The sequence below is a fragment of the Vulpes lagopus genome, chromosome 22, assembly GCF_018345385.1.
Source record: "Vulpes lagopus strain Blue_001 chromosome 22, ASM1834538v1, whole genome shotgun sequence".
NCBI classification, from domain to species: Eukaryota; Metazoa; Chordata; class Mammalia; order Carnivora; family Canidae; genus Vulpes; species Vulpes lagopus.
This window is the reverse complement of record NC_054845.1, coordinates 20,555,209-20,577,928: the sequence shown is the minus strand read 5'-3', so window position 1 is coordinate 20,577,928 and position 22,720 is coordinate 20,555,209. Positions and strand designations below refer to the sequence as shown.

The following is a 22,720-nucleotide window of genomic DNA, read 5'->3' as shown; positions in this document are numbered from 1 at the left end:
AACACGATAATGACAGCCAACCTTGAATACACCAAAGGAAGATAGTATTTATTCTTCTCTTTCATTGGCTGCCCCAAACAGAAATGATTTGGAATGTCTATAGAGTTCCTAAAAGAGCTGGTTGTGTATTTTCATTTCTCTTAGGTAAATGATCAGTGATATAATTGATATAATTAGAAATTTCCCTAATCTGTTCTGTGATTTATCTTGGAAATTACTCATTTTGCTTTCTACGAGTACAGGGAAGAGCCTAGACTAAAATTAGGCACCACTTCCCTCCACAAAAATCAAAACCTAAGCAAAACATCCTCATCTCCGCAATATACAATATCAGGTAGGAAAGTAGTTTCTAAGATTTAGCAATTAACAACTCTATATTACTAAAAAATTAATGTCGGTAAATCAGCTTTAAAACGGAAAGTTATGATTTTGAGTTCTTTACATTTGGAGCATCTGTCTTGTCCTACTAATTATATTTTTACACTGATTAATTTTATCATTCATAGAAGTATATACAAAAATCTTAACTTACTGTTGCATTTATATCTTTTATTTTAAAAAGACTTAGCCAATATCTAATAGTATAATTGGAGAATGCTGTAGTCATTTTCAAAATATAAATATCTATTTAGCAACTTATAGACAACTCAAGAATTACTTGTGGGTTTTGTTTTATGTACTACATCCTGTGGAACTGTGCTTATTGGACAGCAAGTGATTATTTGTTGCTGAATTGGGGATTTAATTTAAATTTACTTATTTTGTTACCCTGAATAATTGAAGCTTTTTTCCTTGGGGATAGTTTATATAATCTAAAGAATTTTTTTTTAATTAACTTTTATTGGTGTTTAATTTACCAACATACAGAAAAACACCCAGTGCTCATCCCGTCTAGAAGGAAAACCTTACCTCAAAAAAAAGAATCAGAAACAGCCCACTCTCCCACAGAGTTACAAAATATGGATTACAATTCAATGTCAGAAAGCCAATTCAGAAGCACTATTTTACAGCTACTGGTGGCTCTAGAAAAAACCATAAAGGACTCAAGAGACTTCATGACTGCAGAATTTAGATCCAATCAGGCAGAAACTAAAGAATTTTTTAATTCGATTTGTTGTTGTGAATGAGTCCATATATTTTTATATTATTATTAACTAACATTTTTAAAAACTGTCTCTGTTTTATGTCTTAGTAAATTTGATATTGCAAGCTTGCATTACCTGGGCCTCTGAGGGTAGCATAGGAGCCCAGAGCAGGGAATTTAAAATGATGGGTCTAGGAGTCCAGCAAACCTGGCTTGGCCGAGTGGTGGCTGTGTCACAGACTGAGTGTGAGAATTAAATATGATTGGATGTGCAATAAATACCCAATATTACATTTCAGGGCATTAAATACTAAGAAATGTTAAATGTCCTATGCCCTATAAGGTTATATTACCAGCATTAACTTAGACATTCGAGGTTTCATTGCCTACCATTTCTGTTTAAATTATTGTTTTTCGAGGTGGCTTGAGGCAGGGTAACTGAGGGAGGCTCGAGGGCATGCCAAAATGTTAAAGACACCTTGTGGTACTACTATTAGTTTTTCTATATAATGTTCTCTCCTTACAGTTTTGACATTTGATTGGATTATTAATTTTTTTAATTCCTTTTCCATGGAGTCTTTTATGGGACTCTGTTGCACACACATCTGAATAAGAAATAGAGTCTCTTCTAAAAGACTTCATGTTGTTAGCATTTAACTATATGTTGGCAAATTAACCAGTTATAGAATAAGTGTTGACAAAAAACTAAGCAGGTTTATTTTGGGGGAAAATACTTCTAGACAACCATAACATTGACCCTCATTTCCCAGATTGCCTGCCCTTAATAATCAAAAGCCGTTTTTACAAGTTGCTCTGAAACTGGAACAGAATGGAGAAAGTGCGTAAGACACTCAGGTACTGGATAGAGCAGGGTGCAATGTCAAAGACAGGTGTATGGGGAGGGTGGGAGGAGGAGATAGGTTCTGATATCATTTGTAGACCCAAATAATTGTTCTTCAATATTGGATATAGTTTTAAACCACATAGGCTTATATTTATTCCATTTCATGCTTTAATTCTTCTAGGCATGTTATAATAATAATGTGAGATTATCCTTTATCTCCTTTTCCTTCCATTAACATTCTTAATGCAGAATTGAATGTATGAAACAGGAATTGATAAATGCCCTAAGAGGGGAAAAACTGGGCAAAATGCTCCTAGAGTTTATCATTAACCTTTTCTCACATACATACCTTGGCATGTGTCTCCTTTTAAAGACAGCCATAGTGAAATTCATATTTATTTCCTTTCCTCTCTTACTATCCTACTCTATCTTGCCTATTTTTCTTAGCTTTCTTTTAGTGGTAGAGGGTAGGGGTTGCCATCATTGTGGTTGCCATTAGCTTTTTGCAATTATTATTCCTTTTTTGTTCATATCTGACATAGTTATGTCTCCTAGCCTCTCTTTCCTAAAGCATGTTCTTCCCCATGTGGCTCTTCTAGAGAAGGGAATGTCTGAAGTCAAAGAGGTATTCTTTTGCTTCATTCAGAGAACAGGTATGGAGGGTTTGCTATGTGCCAATTTCTACGAAACATTCTGGGCATATAAAGATAAATGGACACAATTTCTTTCTTACATTTATGGTCTAGTAAGGAATGTGTACTTTAAAGATGAATAAAATGAAGCAAATGCTCTAATAAAGACATATACACACTTCTCCAGGAGCACAAATGCAGAGCTGACCTAACTCTGTCTAGAAAAATCAAGGAAAGCTTTTTACACATGAAGTGTTTGATTCGTACATGGAGTTGAGGAAAATTGCACAAATTAGATTCACAGAAAATGTATGTTCCAGGCAGAGCAATTGCCACAGGCTAACACTTGGAGGTATAAAAGAACATTAGCAGTTCCTGTACATTGAACATACTTGGAGTTAAAGAAATGGTAGGAAATGAGACTGACATAATTGGTTGTAATGCAAAAATGGAGCCTTTTATGCCAATCCAATGTTTGAATTCCATTGGGGTAATCCAATTTGTGTCTTATAAAGAAAAATGTCACCAGTGTACAATATAGGAGAGATGCCTGACTGAGGTGTGAGGAGAGACTGGAAGTGAGAATGCCAAGATAAAGATGAGAAGGCAGTAGCAGGAGAAGAGAACAGAATGAAACAATTAAGACATATTTAAGAGGTAGAATAAAATTTTTTGAGTTTGGGGGAAAAAGAAAATGCATGACTTGTAGTTTGGGAAATAAAGATAATAATAATGAATTTTATGGCAAATGATCTTATTTGAAGATATACTCATTTTTCAAGTTTGTTTAGCTTGAAGAAAAAAGCTTAAACACCAAAGTATGTAATTAGCTTTTTCCCCCTTGCCGGAAGACAAAAATGAAAGCATGAACCAAAAGATAGCAGCTTTAAAACAAGAACATATAGTCTTAAGTTTGTACTTTGAATTATTTGAGAAAGGGAAGTTCTTTATTGCAAGATTGGGGACATAATTGAAAACCTATAAACTCTAGTAAACTTTCTCAACTTGTTTCCATTGGGTAACATTATTTCCTTCATGAAGTCATTCAGTAAAAATACATTAAATATTATATTTGTCTCACATCATAAAAGGTACTAGAGACACAAATAAAATGCTGTTGGTAAGGTTGCTTACCACCTCCTGGAAGAAATAGACCAGTAAACCAACAGAACACTGTCGGACAAGCTTTATAGGGGCATTTGGGATAGATGTCCGAATCAGACTCTAGGTATCCAACAGGAATTTCTGGGGAAAATTATGTGAGTGGAGTTTTGAAAGGCAAGACAGCCAGCTAAATAAATGGAAGCTGTCTTTTATGCAGAGAGAACAGCACTTGTGAAGAAACAGAAGCCTAAAGAGCATGGTGACCTAAGGACCTACAAGTAAATGTGTATAATTAGAGCACAGTTTGTAAGGGCAAAGGAAATTGGAAGGTAATAAGTCAGAGAATAGTCTGTGAACAGAATATCAAGGGCCATTTGTGCTAAGCAAAGAATTTTGTACTTTATCCTAAAAAATAATTGTGGATTAACATTTAATTGCTAGAAATATAGGGCATCAATCAGAAGAGTAAGCCAGAGGCAAGTAGACCATTGCAACAACCTCCTGATTGGTCAAGTTGGGCTTAGTAACCTGGAATATACAGTTAAAAATTGAGGGCAACTGCACATGTAGAGCCTAAACTACATAGTACCTCCATGTGTGTATATGAGGAGGCGGCAGTAGAGAGAAGGGAAAGGAGACTGGGTGAAAGGAAGAAACCTAGCATTTGTCACAGGTATTTAGCATGGATGACCATGCAGATAGTGGTGCCATTCATGAAGATGGTAATTAGGATAACAGGAGAAAGTTTGGGGTGGGAAATGGAGATCTCAGGTTTTTGAAGGTTTTTAAAATTTTTTATGAGAGACACACAGAGAGAGGCAGAGACATAGGCAGATGGCTCAGCAGGCTCCTTAAGAGTAGCCCAATGTGGGACTTGATCCCATGACCCCAGGATCACAACCTCAGCCAAAGGCAGACGCTCAACTACTGAGCCACCCAGACGTCCCAAGATTTCAGTTTTTGAACACATTATCTTTTAGGCACTTGTGAGAGACTGAACTGCCAAGTGAAACTGTCTGAGAGGAAGTTGAATATATAAATCTCAAGTTTTCAAGAGTTGTCTGGTAGGAAATATATATTTGGGAGCCATCATTATATAGGTAGAAGCCTGAAGTTTTCTAAAGTTATATGGCTAACTATAGAGTGAGACATCTAGAAGGCAAGAACATACCAGGAAGGAAAAAAAAAAAAAAAAGACCTATGAACATGAGTACAAGCAGGGAATGGGAAGAGTGATCTCACAGAAGACAAAGCAAGCAAGTATTGGTACCATCGGATGTTGTCAAGAAAATAAGAGAACTGATTTTTGTTCTTATATTTGGCAACATGGAGAGAATTTATGACAATGTAGAAGACATCCATTATTTTTGCCTGCCTTATATATACCTTCTTTTGATAACAAAATTTCTGTTTTCCTTTAAAGAACTCTCCCATTGTATGAAGCCATGTCAGGACTGTCAGGTTAGGTTCCCAGCCCTCTCCTGGCCAGGGGGTAGACATGTGACCTAATCTAGGTCCTTCAGACCCTTATATTCTTAGATTTTGATTTCTGAGTGAACGACTTGGTAAAAATATCTGTTGGGAACACTCTTAGATGCTTCTGTCTTTAAAAGATTTATCAATGTGATGAGATAATAGAATGGGTATAAATTATTTTTACCTTGGTTATAATTTCAAAAATATGGTCAAGGAAGGTATTTGATGATGAAGTTTGCTTTAACAAGTAAAATTAGTTTATTATTTTCTTAGCCTAGATAAATCTCTATATGACTGATGTGTTATTAACTTAAAAACTTGTTTTAAGCCCAAACATTGGACCCAGATCCTTGAAAGCAAAGAAAAAAAAATTCAAATTAGTTATGTAATTGAGAAAACATATCAGATCTCTTTCCAATGGTAGACCTTAAAAATATGTCAAACTTGTTTATGAAAACTCAACACTCAAATCATGTCCACAAAAGAATAGTGTAGCATAAAGACTAAGGGCAAAGGCTCTAGAGCCAGACCACCTAGGTTCAACTCCTATATTCCCTACTAACTAGATATAAACCCCAAGGAATCTCTGGGGTTTTGTTGCCCTATCAGTAAAATGGAGATGGTACTTATCTCAAGGGGGGTTATTGAAAAGATTAAATGAATTATCAAACCGTGTCTTAAAACAGTACTTAGCACATGGTGTGTACCAGTTATTATTGCTGATACAGTAGAAACAGGATTAATACTTGATATGTGAAGGGCTGATATAAAATAGAAATAAGACCAAAGCTCTGACAAAGTCATTGTTTTCAGTTCACATGAGCTTCATTGAACTTGGGACAAACCATCTGAATTGAGGTGGATGTGGTGTGGGACAGTTCGCACACCCAGGTTTCGTTTTGAGTGTCAAATGTGTGCAAATATGAAAATTCAAGGTTAGACTTAGAGCAAAACTGCCAAGTTTTAGACTACTCATTTCAAAACTAATTAATATATTCAATTTGGGGGCAAACCCCGTTAACCAGTTTAGCTGTCTTTTAGCAAAATTTACAACAACAAACCTTTTTTTCTTTCCTTCTTTCACTTTAGATCCTGGTTTGTGACATATTTTCATCTCCGGTCCATATATGACCTGTTTTTTAGCTTTTAGTTAGGTTTAATAATGTAGTAAGTGCCTATAAATCCACCACCCAAAACAAAAGTTAAGATTTTGACAATTATCTAATTAATGGTTCCCAACCACATCCACTCTCCACTGGCATTCTGTCCTCCTGGCCACCCTTGTTTGAATTTTTCGTTTGGGCAGCCTTTCTTTGCTTTTCAAGTACTTGTTTTTATTTTAGTTGTTGCTGAAAGAGGACATAATGTTTTATATAATACATACATATATTTTTTTTCCACTCGCTATTATCATGGATTTTATCGTTATGGAAAATGACCTGAGTGTTTCCTTGTTTCTGAAGCTCCTAACTTCCTTCCAGGTCAACATCCAGCAATTGTAGAATCCCTTGTCAATCGTAGCCATATCTTACAGAGATGGAAAAGTAAATTTTTCTGGCCCATCCAGTAGACTCTACGTCAACCCAAGACTTAGATTGAATATCAATTTCTTTAAACATGTCCAAATTAGGAAAACATTTTTCTGTTGCCATTTTTCATTTCTTCAAAATCAGCAACCTGTATTGGTTATTAAGTAGGTCACCTGAATTGTGCACTGGATTTTTTTAACTTTCATCTCTTGCTTTCTCGTTTTATTTTAGTGTCCGCCCTTCTAGACAAGAATGTATTGTGTTGTACACAGCGAAACTATCCTTTACAAATGAAAGGTGCAGAATAAATCGTTTTACAGTATATGCTGAACAAGTAAAGATATTCTAAGATATGAAACCTTTAGGCTTCCTAGCACTACTGGTGCAGGTATTTTAGAGAAAGCAAGGATAATCAAGAATAAGTTTATGGTCTTTCCTGTGAACATTGTCTTCAGTCATTGATTTCATCTGTCTCGGATGTTACTGTATCCTTAAACATCCTTTGATAATATTTTTACTCAAAAACTTTTGTAAGTTCTTTGTTTATATTATGAATTTCAATATCTTGTGTCAATAATATCTCTGAGCTAATCTGTTAGCCCATAGCAATTTAGACAAATGGGACGAGGAGGGAGCAGCTTTGGAGAATTTATGTCAGATGAATTAGAGCAGTAGTTTAGTGAGCAAATATGCCATTTTGGAAATGGTTTCTTTTTATCCTGCTGAAGAGCTCTTTTTAAAATAAATTACAATCATAAAGCGGCCACAGTTTACTATGTGTAGACATGTTCAGAATTGAAGCTCCTTCATGAAGGCTGCTTTGTGCAGGTATTTATCTACTGCCAATAGGGCTAGCAGCTCACTCAGCTCATCAATAGAAAATCTGCTACAGGAAAATACATGGGTGAAAAAAAAAAAAAAAGCCTGGTTAAATATCGTGCTGTTATTCTGTGTGCCTATTTAAGCTTTCCTTCAAAACAAGTTGACTTGCTTAAATTGTTTTAGAAAAATAAACTCCAAAAGCCTTGAAAATAGTGCAGTCTTAAAGTGGTATTGATTTTAATCAATGTTAAAAACACTTTCAGAGGAGTAAGATGAGAAACAAGATGAACATGTTTGCCACCAGTAGTGGCCAACAGTTTGTGTCATTGATCTGAGAATGACTCAGATAAAAACAAATCCTCTGTGTGTGTGTGTAAACTTAGAGAGTGTACTCTAACACTAAACGTTATTCTTTTTACTTTTATTCAAGCATACTAGCTTATGTTTAATACATATTGAGATGGCAAATCCAGCTTTGTATCTTTTAATAAAATGTTGAAGAAATTATCAGATTGCATTTTTTGTATGGTTTTATATAGTACCTCCTATGGAAGATTGTAAGGAACAAGAGCCTATCATGGACAACAATATTTCTCTGGTGCCTTTTGAGAGACCTGCTGTCATAGAGAAGCTCACAGGGAATATGGGAAAACGTAAAAGCTCCACTCCACAAAAGTTTGTGGGTAAGCGCTACAAATGATTTTACTTCTTAAAAAGTGGTTTCAATGGGCAGAGGTATGTTCCCATGAAATACAGATGGTATATTTCAGTTCAAGAGATAGATACCCATCTCTTTGTCCATTATTCATTTCTACTTTATGCTGTTCCATATGTAACACAGTTATACACACGCGCGCGCACGCACACACACACACACCCTTAGGCATGTGGGCCTAGGAAATAAAAGACTGATAGAAGTTATTATCTCAAAATGAAATTATATATACAGTATATAAAATAAAATATTCATTTATTTATAAAATAAAAATACTTAGGGAAAATGGTGTCATCTATAAGCCAGCTTTGTAATCTGTTTTGCAGCTTTCATTAGTCTTTAAACTATTTTCTTTACGTGATATTAATGGTTTCGCTGTTTGATCTAGAATTAAGAGAAATCTTTCCCCCAAAAATAATGCAGCAACCCTCATTAAAGGGTTTTCAAAAAAAAAAAAAAGGGTTTTCATTCCTGTATCTGTCTTTCATATTTGGATCTTTGTTTTCATCCGGCTTATGATTTTGAAACAAAAAGATTATATATGATGTACTTAAACTTTTATTTTTTAGACTTTTCTTTTTCATTTCCAAGCCCTTAAATATTCTTTAATACACTCAGAGTTGGCATCACTCTGTAAATCATCAAGTATTTCTGAGGATGCAAAAATCATCCAATTTTTAAAGAATATATAAAAATGGTGACTCCATATAAGGAATTGCCATTAATTATATATGTAATATATCAGTCTTTATATAGGGTAAAAATTAGAAGAGAAAGATTTTCAAATAGATTCTCACATTCTAGTGTCAAAGAGTATTGTGGAACATCCTTCTTTGGTTGAGTGGTGACTGGGAGAAAATATTCTCTGGTTATTTCAGGGAGGGAAGGCTAATAAAATTCTTTTACTCCAGTAATCACTTAGAGAAGATTTCCTTCCAATCTAAAATTGAAGAACTAACAAATCACCAAAATATCATTTTAAGACAAGCTGAAGAGATTTATTGAAGCTCATTGAAAAAAAAGGCCATAGAATAGCCCTAAGGGATCACAGTTGATCCTAGGTCAATTTAAAGCCCCAGAAAGAATACTCAAAGGCCTGCCTTGGGCCCTAAGTAACTTTTCTTTCTGTCCTTCTCTCTTCCTTTTTATAAATAACTATTTTTTAAATGCCATTTCATCTATTTTTTAAATTGAGCAATTTTGATGGATGTCCATTAAATGACTTATGTCCTTTAAACCAACACTAGTGTTGTTGGGAAAATATGTCTTTATGTCTTCTGAATCTATTTAATCCTATTCTTTGTAATAGTTTTATTTTTCCTATGACTTGGGGATACTAGTCTCAATTCTTTAGTAAAGAGGGACAGATTTTCTTAAATTACATTTTGATTTTAAAAAATTAAAAAGAAAAAATAAAATAATAACATTAGATTTTTATTTGGAATTTATGGTATTTTTTATTTGAATTATCCTTTCTATTAATATGTGAAAAACACACACCATCTCTATGATGTTTTTGAAATGAAAATTTCATCATTCCATACTTACTATAAATTCCTTTTTACCATATTCCTCAGTTAAATACTATTCTTCGACCTTATCAAGCCTTCCAGACCAATGATCACTGAACTTTCTACATATCTTTTTGTGTCCTCTTCTCTTTTTCTTATCCAGCTTAGATTCCATGGTTAATCACTTTTAACACTCTTTTGACAACATTATTGATTCTTTTACTTTGTTGCCTTTCTATCACCTTCTGATGAAATTCTACCCTCTGGTGAAAGCAGAGGAGCATCTTTCCCATGTCTATAGGACTGCTAGTACTTGTGAAGAAAATCTTGCAGCCCTACAAATTGGTGGCACTATTCATCAATGAATAAGTGATCTGAAATATCAGTTGTTCCATCCATATATGTAGCAGTCCTCCTTTACTCCATCCTTGAAAGTCCTCTCTCCCACCCAACCCTATAGCCATTTCGACATTTCTTCATTTCTCCACAAACATAGTGTATCACTCCTTGATGGTATTATATCTCAGCTTCTAGGGAATAAAATCAGTTGAAATGATTTCAATATAATATAACCAATCTTATAAAGATTATGTGCATTTATATGATTTATATGAATACTTTTTTTCCCCTCTTTGTTTCAATAAACGGATATCCTTCTTTCTAACTAAGGGTAAGTCGTCTTTTTTGTGTTCTGGAATTCTTCTATCTCAGCTTCCCAAATATCTTACATTATTATTCCTTTTTCTCACTCATTTTTTCAACCTCTCCCCTCTCTTGACATTTTCCTTTTTGTATTTAATATGATAAGTTCTCATCCCCCAAAAAATCTTCCCTCAAACTCAAGTCTCCTTCCAGCTACTGCCTGCTTTTTCCTGCTCTTCAAAAATGGAGTTGTTGAAAGAGTTCTCTATGCTTGCTCTCCATACTTTCTTTCTTCCTACTCATTCCCTAGTCTATGCAACCTGGCTTTCTTCCCCAGGCTCCACAGAAATTATTCTCATTGAGGTCACCACTAGTTTTCATAGTGCCACGTGCAAGTGGATCCTTTATAGACTATCTTACACAACTCCTCGAGAGCATTTGCCACTCTTGAATAATTCATTCCTTTTGAAACACTTCTCTCCTTGGTGTCCATGACATTGAGCTCTCCTGCATTCCATCCAGCTTCTCTGCCCCTTCTAAGTCTTCTAAGTCTGAAGACTTAATAGTTAACAGTTATGCAAATGGAGCAAAAGTGCTAATGAGTCCTCCATTCCTGTGCCTAAGTATTTATTTTAAATCAAGCTGAAAAACTATGGTGTTCTATCTTCCTAACTTAGAAAATTGAGTTCAATTACAGAATCACCAGACCTTGACAGCATGAGTAGAACTACCACCTGACCTGCAGCCCAGCCTCTCTCTTAGATCCACTTCTGGTTCTGTCTAGTACCAAAAGGGGCCTCATGCACACAACTGTAGACACTCAGCCTGGACATCCAAGATCTTTTCACATTGTACCCCACACAGCACATAAAGAGTAGTGTGTTGGTCACTCCTCAGGGCTGTGTACATACCAAGAGCACAACTGGTGCTCAGGAGGATGGGCCTATGAAGAGGACTGCGCTAACCCTTGGTGCATGCTCAATGCCATTTTGGCAAGGAATTCAGGGGTTCTGGGTATCCAGGGTATGGTCTAGGGAGTAATCTCCAGACGGGCACACTCCCTTGGCTAGACACAGTCCTCATTCCATGAGGAGCAAAAACTGTAAACATGGGGCCCCATGCAGGAATCCAACTTGCCTTGGTCTCTGGGCAGGTATAAAAATCCTGGTGTTCTTCCAGTTTCTATTTTTTACTCCTCTTCTTCACACTGTACCTATGCTTGGGTCAGATCTCCAATTCTCATGGCTTTAAAAGTTACCTTCTATCAACTGTGACTTATATATCTATATCTCAAGCCCAAGTCTCTCCGAAATTTGAGACTGTATTTTGGTAGTTCCTGGACCATGACTATTATTCTGTCTTTCCCAGCCTGAACTCATCATCTTTTATCATTGCCATCCACTAAGTTTCCCAGGCCAGAAACTTGAGTTCCATATTTAACTTCTTTCTTTTTCTCACGTCTTTCTTCTTTCTTTTTATCTAGGTCTAGATAATCACCAAACTCTACAAACTCTATTTTCTAAATTTCTCTCCATTCCAGCCAATTTTCTCCATTTCTGCTGCCACTATACTAATTCAGACCACCATGATATTTATATCAAGAACTTCCTACACGGTCTTGATAAATAAAGATCTAGTTAAGTCACTTCCCTGTTTAACCCTTTTAATCCTTATTGCCCTCAGGATAAAATTCAAATTCCTTAGCTGTTGACTGAGCCCTGTTATTATCTTCTCCATCTTTCTCATCTATTTCCACTCTCAGCTATATACTGAAATGTAAGTAATCCCTTGAACAAGTCATGCCCTCTTGCCTCTAAGCCTTCCTACCAGCTGCTCCACCTCTGCATTCCTTTACTTGGCTAATATTTGTCATCACGTTTTTATCTCAGATGTTACTTTCTTCAAGAAGTCGTCTTTTACTCCCCTAATTATGTATTCCTTTTATTTGACCTCATAGCATATATAACACTGTATTAATAATGATCCCTAAATCGCTACAACTCCTGCTAAAGTGTCAGCTCTTTGAGAATATAGATTAGGTTTGTCTAGCTCAACTTTTAAACTCTTAACATTGTAATATCTTAAATTGGATGCCATGCGGTAAGGTCTCATCTTTTTTTTTCTTACATTTTCATGACTCTGATCATTACCCTGATTCACTTTGGGGACCTCTCTTCAAACCTGAAATAATACTAGCTACTTGAAAGTGCTTTTCCAGAATGCAGTTCTGTGGATCAGCAATTTTTATCAACATTACAAATTAGGCATCCATCTATAACAACATACTAAACATTTATAGGAAGTTCACATATATTTTAAGAAGTTTTTATCTGTGAGATTTACCTCTCAAACTAACCAGGCAATTAGTAGGATACATCATTGTTTTAGTGGCAGAATTTTAAAAAGATAAAATATGCTGTCTAAAGCTGGCAATATTTAAAAGAGAAAAATTAAAGTTACTTCTCCAGTTTTATGCACAGAATTTTTTCATGGTTAAATACTAAGAGTAAAATATAAATTTGTTGAAGTAAATATTAAAGGGAAAATTACAAAAATTCTTCAATCAAGGAAAAATATAGGAAATTAACAATGGGTGTACATACCAGCACCACTACCCATATGACTGAATAAGGCAGAGCTGAGGTAAAAATGATTAATTCTCCATTTCAAGAAGCAAAACAACAAAACAGTATCTTCTAAGTTTATAAATAAACTACCTTTGGTAATAACTCCTATATTTAAACAGTCCTAAATTTCATTCCATTTATCAAACTATACAACTTTTTTGGTGGGGAAAGGGGAAGAGAGAGAGCATGCGAGTGGGTGGTGGAGGCAGGGGAGACAAGAGGGCGAGGCGGAGAGAGAGTCTCAGGCAGGCTCCACACCCAGCATAGAGCCCAGCCCGGGGCTCAGTCTCACCACCCTGAGATCATGAGCTGAGCCAAAATCAAGAGTCAGATGCTTAACTGACTGAGCCACCCAGGTGCCCCAAAACAATACATCTTTTAACAGTATTTTAATGGTGATGTTTCTGAATTCTCCACCGTGACATATACCAGATCTATATATTTTTTTTTCTAATATAGCCTTTAAATCATCCAGATTAACCCTATATAACACCAAGGTGACAGATGTTATAATCAGATCACTCTTGCTTTTGTGATCTCTGTAGCTTGGTCACTGATGTCTAAAATAGCAAAATAGGCATAGTCTCTGACTTATTTTCACCTGGTATTTCTTCTTTCGCCTATAGTCGCTAAGCTCCAGACAAGTGGAAATTTTAATTGAGAATGAAAGTAAGATAACACACTCAATCATACCTTTCAGGCTAGATGCATTTTCATGATGGCATTAAAACAAGTGCAAATGGCTTGTGAAATTCTTATAACTAATCCTCTTTGCAGGTTGAGAGTATTTGTGAGTCTCAGCAGAATTAAAGAGCCCAAATGCTTGATCTAAAGAATAAGATTATCATATTATAGAAAATGGAGACGATTAACTTTGTACATTTATATTTTAATCCAATCACTAATTTTGTTGTATTTTGTTTGTTTTTTACTTTTCTCACCCTCCCCCTTTCAGGGGAAAAGCTCATGCGATTCAGCTACCCAGACATTCACTTTGATATGAACTTAACATATGAGAAGGAGGCTGAGCTAATGCAGTCTCATATGATGGACCAAGCCATCAACAATGCAATCACCTACCTTGGAGCTGAGGCCCTTCACCCACTGATGCAGCACCCGCCAAGCACAATCGCTGAGGTGGCCCCAGTTATAAGCTCAGCTTATTCTCAGGTCTATCATCCAAATAGGATAGAAAGACCCATTAGCAGGGAAACCTCCGATAGTCATGAAAACAACATGGATGGTCCTCTCTCTCTCATCAGACCAAAGAGTCGGCCCCAGGAAAGAGAGGCCTCTCCCAGCAATAGCTGCCTGGATTCTACTGACTCAGAAAGCAGCCATGATGACCACCAGTCCTACCAAGGAAACCCTGCCTTAAATCCCAAGAGGAAACAAAGCCCAGCTTACATGAAGGAGGATGTCAAGGCTTTGGATACCACCAAGGCTCCTAAGGGCTCTCTGAAGGACATCTACAAGGTCTTCAATGGAGAAGGAGAACAGATTAGGGCCTTCAAGTGTGAGCACTGCCGAGTCCTTTTCCTAGACCATGTCATGTACACCATTCACATGGGTTGCCATGGCTACCGGGACCCACTGGAATGCAACATCTGTGGCTACAGAAGCCAGGACCGTTACGAGTTTTCATCACACATTGTTCGAGGGGAGCACACATTCCACTAGGCCTTTTCATTCCAAAGGGGACCCCTATGAAGTAACAAACTGCACATGAAGAAATACTGCACTTACAAATCCCACCTTCCCTCAGATGTTGACATACCTTTTTTTTTGTTTGTTTAATATTATTACTGTCATTAATTCTTATTTTGTGGACGCAGTGTCATTTGCTCTGCCTAATTATAATAAGGAAAAAAACAGAAGAGCGAAGGGACAGGGGATATTGTTTCTTGATAAACTTGGCTTGTTTATTTTGTGGGAATTTAAGAGCAGTTCCATTTCTGCCATGCATAAATACAAGGTATATCATGCTTTGGAAAAAAAAAAATCACTTGATTCACCTGAGAGATTCTAATTTGCCACTGATGTTCAGGATTATGGTTGAAGGCAGGAAAGTTTAGAGTATTCTGGGTAGAACTTTCACAGTTTAAAGTGGCATAAGTAATTTTACCCTTCAAGGAAGAATTTGTTTCAAAATGTAAACTGTTGTTTTTTTTTCCCCTCTAGAGATCATGGAACACAAACATTGTTACTTTCAGTGATAACTCCTTGGATGAGTTGTTGTGGGTTCTATGTTTACTTCCCCAGTGGAATTTATAATACGGTATGCTGTACACTGTACCATATAGCAAAACTTTTAAACTACAGGTAGTTAAGGACACCTACAATACATCTGAGGTCCTATGATCTTATTTTTCTAAACTTAAGCACTGTTTTCCATAGTTTTGATGACTGGCATTTTATAGACACCCTGGCAGCCTTACTTTTAACACCTTTAATGAATAGTATTTTTATCTAGTCTTAAGAATAACATATGGTCTAAGAGTGGCTAAGAGGCAGTCAGTAGTTTCCAGAAAGGACCTCTACTTTTCATAAATTTGTTTGGGAAGATTTCTTTTAAAGTTGTAATGTGATGGCAGCATAGTTTGCGTATTTGTTTCTAAAAGTATGCTTACGATTGTCACTTTATCAGCATTTAATCAGTGTTAACCAGTCAGCAGAAAAATATAATTAGGCTAACAGTGGGGGGGGGGGGACCCACTCAGAAATCTCTTTTCTGGTATGTCTCTTTTCACTGTTTTTTTTTTTTTTTCAAGCTGTGACCACCCAGTGTTCTATCCATAGTCCATCATCTTTTACTATTTAAGTGGAAGATCATAAAAATCTTGTTTGAGGTTTTTGCTTTCCAAATCTTGGAGCAATTACTAATTCAACTTGAATGGGTAACTTGAACCCCATAAGTTGTGGAATTAGGGCTATTTATTCTAGTATTTCTTCAATAATAATATTTACCACTTTTGGTGCAAGGAAAAGGGAACTTCTTTGTAACCTGTACATTAGACTACAGATAAACAAAAAACAAAGCTTATTTTTACCCTTCTTGGAGTCTAGTAACCTAACCTCCAAGTGAAAGTCACCATGTCCTGCACATTTTTCTCTATCTTGAAAACATTCAACTATTTATAAATCCCTGTCAGAAATGAATCTCAATCCCTTAGTAAAAACTTTCTCTTCTTTATCTGTACATATGTCACCATTTTTCATGTGCAGATTTTTTATTTCATTTATAAGGGTGCTGTTTTTTTCTCTGCAGTCCAGCAGCATTAGAGGGAAGGAACCAAATGAGATCTGTCATTTTGGGGAGATATACTTGGGTGCAGAACTTGCTGCTTGTGTTGAGGGAGGACAGGCCTGTCCGTGACTGGATTATCTGGTAGCCATTTATGATTCCTGATTCTGTTAAGCAGTAACTGATAACTGCTCTAAAAAAGAATCATTCAATAGGATGGTACAACTATGTTTCTTAATACAGATGATGTGAGAACTAGCAAGATGAGAGGCCTATGGACAGAGAAGTAAACATGGCCCCAATACTGCCCTTCACTTCTTTTCTCATTTATCATCTGCTGATTTAAGCAACTTCCAAGCACTAACACAGCAAGAGCGAGGCAACAATGATTATAACTCAGCTGTCCTTTACTGGCCCCTCTTGTAATTATTTTTGGAGAAATGTCCAAACTGTTCCTTTAAATCCAAGAGAATGCACCAAAACAGAGACGTGAAATATTTTAAATAGAATCTCAACTTTTTTCCTCCCTGCATGCTTTGGTACATCGTGAACATACAATTTATCTAAAGCATGTTTTGAGACTCCCTTAACTGCCCCTACCCTAACCACTCAAGAAGAAAATTGGAATTTTATATATTTTTTTCCTTTTTGGAGGAAGGTAAATAATTTAAGGTTACTGATTTTGTGTTTTACTGCAATTTAAGGAAACATTTGGATGGCAGATAATGTGTTCATAACTTTGGCTGTGTGTGGATTTCTGCTGGCATCACCGATGAATTTTCTTCCTGTTCACTGTTTTTTCCAGTGTGTGAACAATCATGTACCCAACTGTCCTGGGATGAAGCTGAATTTTAGGTGGACCTAAAGAGTTGTGTAGTACCCCCATGAAGACAGTACTAATATACCCTCCTCTTTTCATTTCATCTCTTTGGAAATTTATTGTATTGAAGGGACTTAATATTTGTGAGAGTGTATTTGCTACAAGTGTATGCTTGTACTTTCTTAGCTTCATGATATAAGGAACAGAAAGAGGTAAAGATGGCTCAGGGTGTGGCAGGGACAAATGAGGACGAGGTCAATTCAAATGTGCAGGTTAGAATGAATTCTTGTGGGCACAGTGCTTTCTGGGAAATTCTGAATGGCTATATTTGCATGCCTCCTTCTTCAAGAAAGGAAATAGGCAAGTTGTTAGGGCCTAAAAATAAATATGAGAGTCAGACACCAAATAAATCAAGTTTTACATAACAGTTATATGCCCGGTTTATTTAGGTGAGATTTCACATTACAGAGTACTTGAGGGGGGCATGAAAATGGGTTAGCCTCTCTTTTCTAGTCTGGCAAAAATTCAGAAATTCATCACATTGCTTTGCCCTAATTTTGCCGAGAAAATGATCTACAGCTCCTGTTGGAGATGTGTGCTGCCTCTCTCTAATAGTGGTCAATCACTTTTAAAAAGCCATTCTAATCTGGCTTTTTAGAACAGTGAAAATAACCATTAAGCAGATTGGAAGGATTTCAAGTCGTTAAAACATTCCGTTGAGAATTTTCTGGAGGGACAAAATTGGAGAATGAGAGACCAGGATTTAGATTTGGCTACGGAGTAGGGAATGCCTTTTCTGCATACATACAAGCAACTCTATGTGTGCAACAGTGTGTGTATGTTTGTATACACGTACACATTCTTTTAAGGAAAAGTCATGAAAAGAAGCAATTAGAGTGACCTCATGTGTTGCAAGAGCACATAAAGAGTTAAAATCATAGTTAATACCCGAGCAATTTAGGACATTTACCAGATTGTATTAAGAAATATTAAAGAAGTTATTGGCGTGTCTTTAGAACTAGTTCAACTATTAAACTTAAACCTTGGGTCTTTACCATCTACTTCCAGAAGAAATCAAAACAAACAAAAAGGTTTTCAAGCTGATTCTGTATAACTTCCAAAGTGAAAGAAACACAAATAACTTTTGAATAGGAAGATACAGAAAAGAAAAATGATTAACTTTTACTGGTTGGCAAATGGAGAAAGACCAGAATATTTTAGTGAGCTTGATGTTATTTTTATAGTTACTTTGTCTCAGTTCTACACCTCACAAAACTATGAAGTCTTTATATATGTTATAAAGGTTTGACAAAACATACATTAGTGAACGCATTTAGATGAAAATTATGTTTTACTTACTCTCCAAATGTTATTTCATCCTGTCTCCAAAATGATTCCGTAAAGTAGAAAAAGAACAGAAAAGGCTGCAAATATCAAACAAAAAACTGCATGTCCCTAGTTTTAAGACAGAACTTACAGTAAAAAAGGTACTGGTTACAATTTTTTTTTTACTTTGAAATACTCATTTTACCAAAAGGGATATGTTACATATATGGTCATCTTTAGTTATATTTTATATATTATTTAGTAAGTACTATCTGTATACGATTATCCAAAAAAAAAAAAAAATCCCCAAATGCAAAAGAAAAAAAGAATAGAGGTAAAATTGAAGTTTGTATATATGAGAGTTATCTTAGAAATGTTTTTAAACCTCCAGTTTCTGCAAAATAATTAAAATATACAGTAACTGGTATCCTAAGATCCTGAATTTAACGTATTAAATACTTGTAAGATTTCTTTATATTGGTGCCTTTTTAAAATGCATTGAGAGAGTGTTGGTTAGCTGTTGTAGCTCTACAAACACTTTTATTATGTATTTTTAAAAACCACTTAAATTTGAGTACTATATAATACATCTTCGTGTTCTTAGGGCAAAACTGTCAGAGGAATTTCCAGTACAGAGGATTTCAGCTCATCTGTTTAAAGTAAAGGAAACTTTGAGACAAGATTTTAATCTCATTAGTTTGATAGTATTTCTGAATATCATTACAAGATCACATAGGTAAAATATGGCATAGAGGGAAATTTCATCTGTGAATTGCATTATGGTATGTGTTTTTGTTTTGTTTAAAAGGAAGAATAAGCTCTAGTATCACACAAGGCTTTATTAGTGGAATTTTTGGTCAATAAAATACAGTATTGTTTTGGAATTCCATTTACAGACTAGTGTTGTACTAGTCTGAGAACCTGTCTCCTAATCTGTTAATGTTTTATGGAATAATGTAAAGAAGCAGGTAATTAATTCTCCTTGAACAAAACAAAACTGAACAGTCATATCACATTGCTATTCTCCAAAGCATAATCTCAAATGGTTTCCTACCATGATTGTGTATTACTTGCAATGGATGTGTTAGGATATGACAGCTTTTAAAAAAAAAAAAAAATGAGCTGCTTGTTATACAAAGCAAATGTCATATGACCAAGAAGCTGTGATATGCTAGTGTTTCTTTTTATCATAGTGTGTTGCTAGGCCAAATAATGACACCTTGAATATTTTTACATTTATTGCAGAAACCTAAAATTTTGGGATTTCCATAAGGTTTTTATGTAACATTATATTTCTAGCTTTTTAGTTTTCTCTTGCTGTACTGTAAGTTTGTGGATATTTTTCACATGCACAGTTAGAAATAAGTTCCTAATTCTGTTTATGGGGTTTTTCCTCCCATAACACTGCATTTGTATATTTTCTGTATAAATTTGTTGTGAATTAACCTTTACCCCCATACAGAGAGTGGTACGTGAATGACTAGTTTTCTAAGATGTCCTTTTTATTGTGAATAAAATATAAAATTTAGAGGCCCTCTGCTAAGCCACATAAAATACAACATATAACTTCAGAAAAGTACAGATAAGCCAGTTTGCAGTTAATTGGGCCCTTCAAATTACCTCAAGTGACACACAGTAAGAAAAGCTTCTCAAACGGGTGGAGGTCACTGAATCCCCTACTATGCACTTATCAGGATTCTATTTAATTTACTGGAAATGGATTTTTAGAAAATGAATACACTGTAACAAGGGAAGGACTCTGGGTTTTGTTTTTTGTTGTTTTATTAATTTGTGTGTGTTTTTTTAAGTAGTTCAATTTCTGAAACTGTGATAAAACATTTTGACTGTCAAGCACTCTCAGATTTTGAACACAAATCACTTCCCCTTCTGTGTAACGATGTTCTTTATTAGCTCTTAAATTTTGTCTCCTCCTCCTAACCTCCTTTGCTCCCTGTCAGTGTCCCTTCCAGCACTGCCTCTGGACTCTCTGCCTCTCTTCCCCCCACTAGTTTGAAGATTAGGTCGGCTCTTAACTTCCAACTCATCAGTCTCTTCAGTCTTAACATTTTTTTGTGTGATTTTTGTTAGCTGTATAATTTGCTGACATATTTTTATACTCAAGTGTAGTTTTATATTAAAAAAGAGAAGTAGTTGGATTAAAAAATAGTAAAGTATATAACCCTTGTGCTACTTTCAAATATTGGGTACCTAAAATAGGACTTCAGCGATTACATCGTAATATGGTATGTTTGCCTTCCTTTTTTTGTTGAGTTTTGTGTTCTGATTTGGTTTTCCTTCTAAAATGTATGAGAGATTAAACAATTTTTTGCAAAAATTTAGGAAGATGTTAAAAATCTAAAGCAAAAAGTCTTAACTGTCTCCCAGTTGGGAGAACATGCTTTAACATTACTATAATAATATTCCAGGTTTGGAGGGGGTTCTCCAGGCTTCATATCTGCTCTTAATAGTTGGACCTTTTAGACCATGTGTTATTTGCAATCCCAGAATGATTCCTTCTGCTATTTAAAGGATATTTTTCTTTTCTTTCTGTACAAGTGCAATACTTTCCTTGAAGTCTTAAAAACTATGGTTATTTTTTTTTAACTGACGTATTCTTTAATGTCAAAAAGAAACCCTTGAAAATCATGGTATGTTAGTTAAAGGACACAACAAGCAAAGGAAAAAGGCACTCCATAATCAAAAGATTAGAAAACGTCGAAACAACTAGTCTAATCTTAGGGTATTCTTTATTTGGGCTAAATTTTAATTGAAAATGGTAATCTTTTGTCTGAGAAATGTGTCCTAAAGTTGAAAAAGTTGCAATTCTTAGACTGAATTTTCTTCTTACCCTTGTCCAATGTTTTAAATTAAGAACCTAATATTTTTTTATTTCATTTTCGTTCTTTTGGAAATGAACTTAAAAAAAAAAAAAAAGCAAAGCACTTAGCTCAATTTTAAACACCTATCACCTACTGAAGACAATTTTTAAGAAATATTTGGAGCACTGTTTTCATACAAATTTAAGTAAGAAGTATTTTTCGTATCATACATATTTATATGTAGAATGCTGGTTTTCTTTTTTTATACCTGTGTCCCTGTAGTAAAACTGCTGTAATGTAAATACATGTTTTGTTAAAAGATAACATTTCTTTGGCATTTCTTTTAAAGGCAGTTACTGCATTTGTATAGTATGTGTCTTGGCCATTTTAGATTTTTTTCTTTAACAATACCAAAGGTAATTAGACTACTTTAAGAACTAATTGCTTGACAGTTTCTAGGATATTTTGAGTTTTAGAAGCAAAAGAAAAATAAGATAGGTCAAACCAGTAAACCTCATTTTTTTTCAAACTAATAATTTGGGAAAATAAAAATTGTTTTAAAAAGAAATATATATATCTATGTAAAATTAAAATTCCAGAACTTGTATGTCAGGTTTGCTCAGTGTAATGTTTTTTTTAAGGCTCAAATACAATACCTCAGAAAATGAGGTTTACTATGGAAATACTGAAACAGTCTTTGCAGCTGTGTGACAAGTCACTCTGCTATATTACCAATTTGGAGACCTCTGCTAAACAGTTTTATCACTGCAGACTAAAACGTGGGACTTGTATTTTCTTTGTTTTTAATGCACACACATACATGTTCTGTGCATGTATGTGGCTACTGTGTATACGTGTATGAGTGTTGTATATGCATGTGTGAGTGTGTGTCTGTATGTGTGTACAACTAAAGAAGCTGCAGAAACTTTGTAATACTTTGTGAAAAGGATTATATTATAAAGGTTTGTACTGTCTGAGTGCACAGCTACTGGAATAAATTTAGGGAATCTCAGGAACAAGCATATAATTTGTCCAAGATTTATTTCTTCTCAGAAGTGTAAGTGCAGTTTTTAATTCTGTATATTATTTAATATTTTACCAATAAAATAAACTTCTGACATAAAAAGTTTGCTATAAAAACTTTCTGGTGAAAAGTCTGTACCCAAACACATCTTCCAAATATGAAGATTAAATTATTGAATAACATCAGGCTTAAGTTATTGTCGTTGTGTACACACGTCACACTGCCTGACCCAGAGAGAGATGGGGATACATTTGAGATCAGGAATCTCCATCTTTACCATGTAGGCCCCCTGCCCCAGGGCAGAGGACAAAGTATCCCAAGTTGTTAAGGATGGCATCTCTTTACTCTTCAGACAGTTTTCATATAGGTCTTATTTCACCCTTAAATCTAAGAGGTATGTATGTCGGAGCCTATCCTCTATTTATAGAAGACACCTACGGGCAGAAAGTTGTTGCTCCAAAGCACACAGTAAATTATGCAGCAGTTCAACAAGTGGTTCAA

General features: G+C 35.3%; 1 protein-coding gene across 11 annotated transcripts in view; it reads left to right on the top strand.

Moving 5' to 3' along the window:
- IKZF2 (IKAROS family zinc finger 2) overlaps positions 1–22,321 on the top strand; it is a 155,304-nt gene extending 132,983 nt beyond the window's left edge. For all 11 annotated transcript variants that reach the window (XM_041737571.1, XM_041737574.1, XM_041737577.1 and 8 more), the window contains 2 exons: positions 8,031–8,174; positions 13,942–22,321. In XM_041737571.1, the coding sequence (XP_041593505.1) occupies positions 8,031–8,174; positions 13,942–14,666 (869 nt within the window). In that variant the 3' untranslated portion in view covers positions 14,667–22,321. The remainder of the gene's footprint in view (positions 1–8,030; positions 8,175–13,941) is intronic.
- Positions 22,322–22,720: the final 399 nt, after the last annotated feature.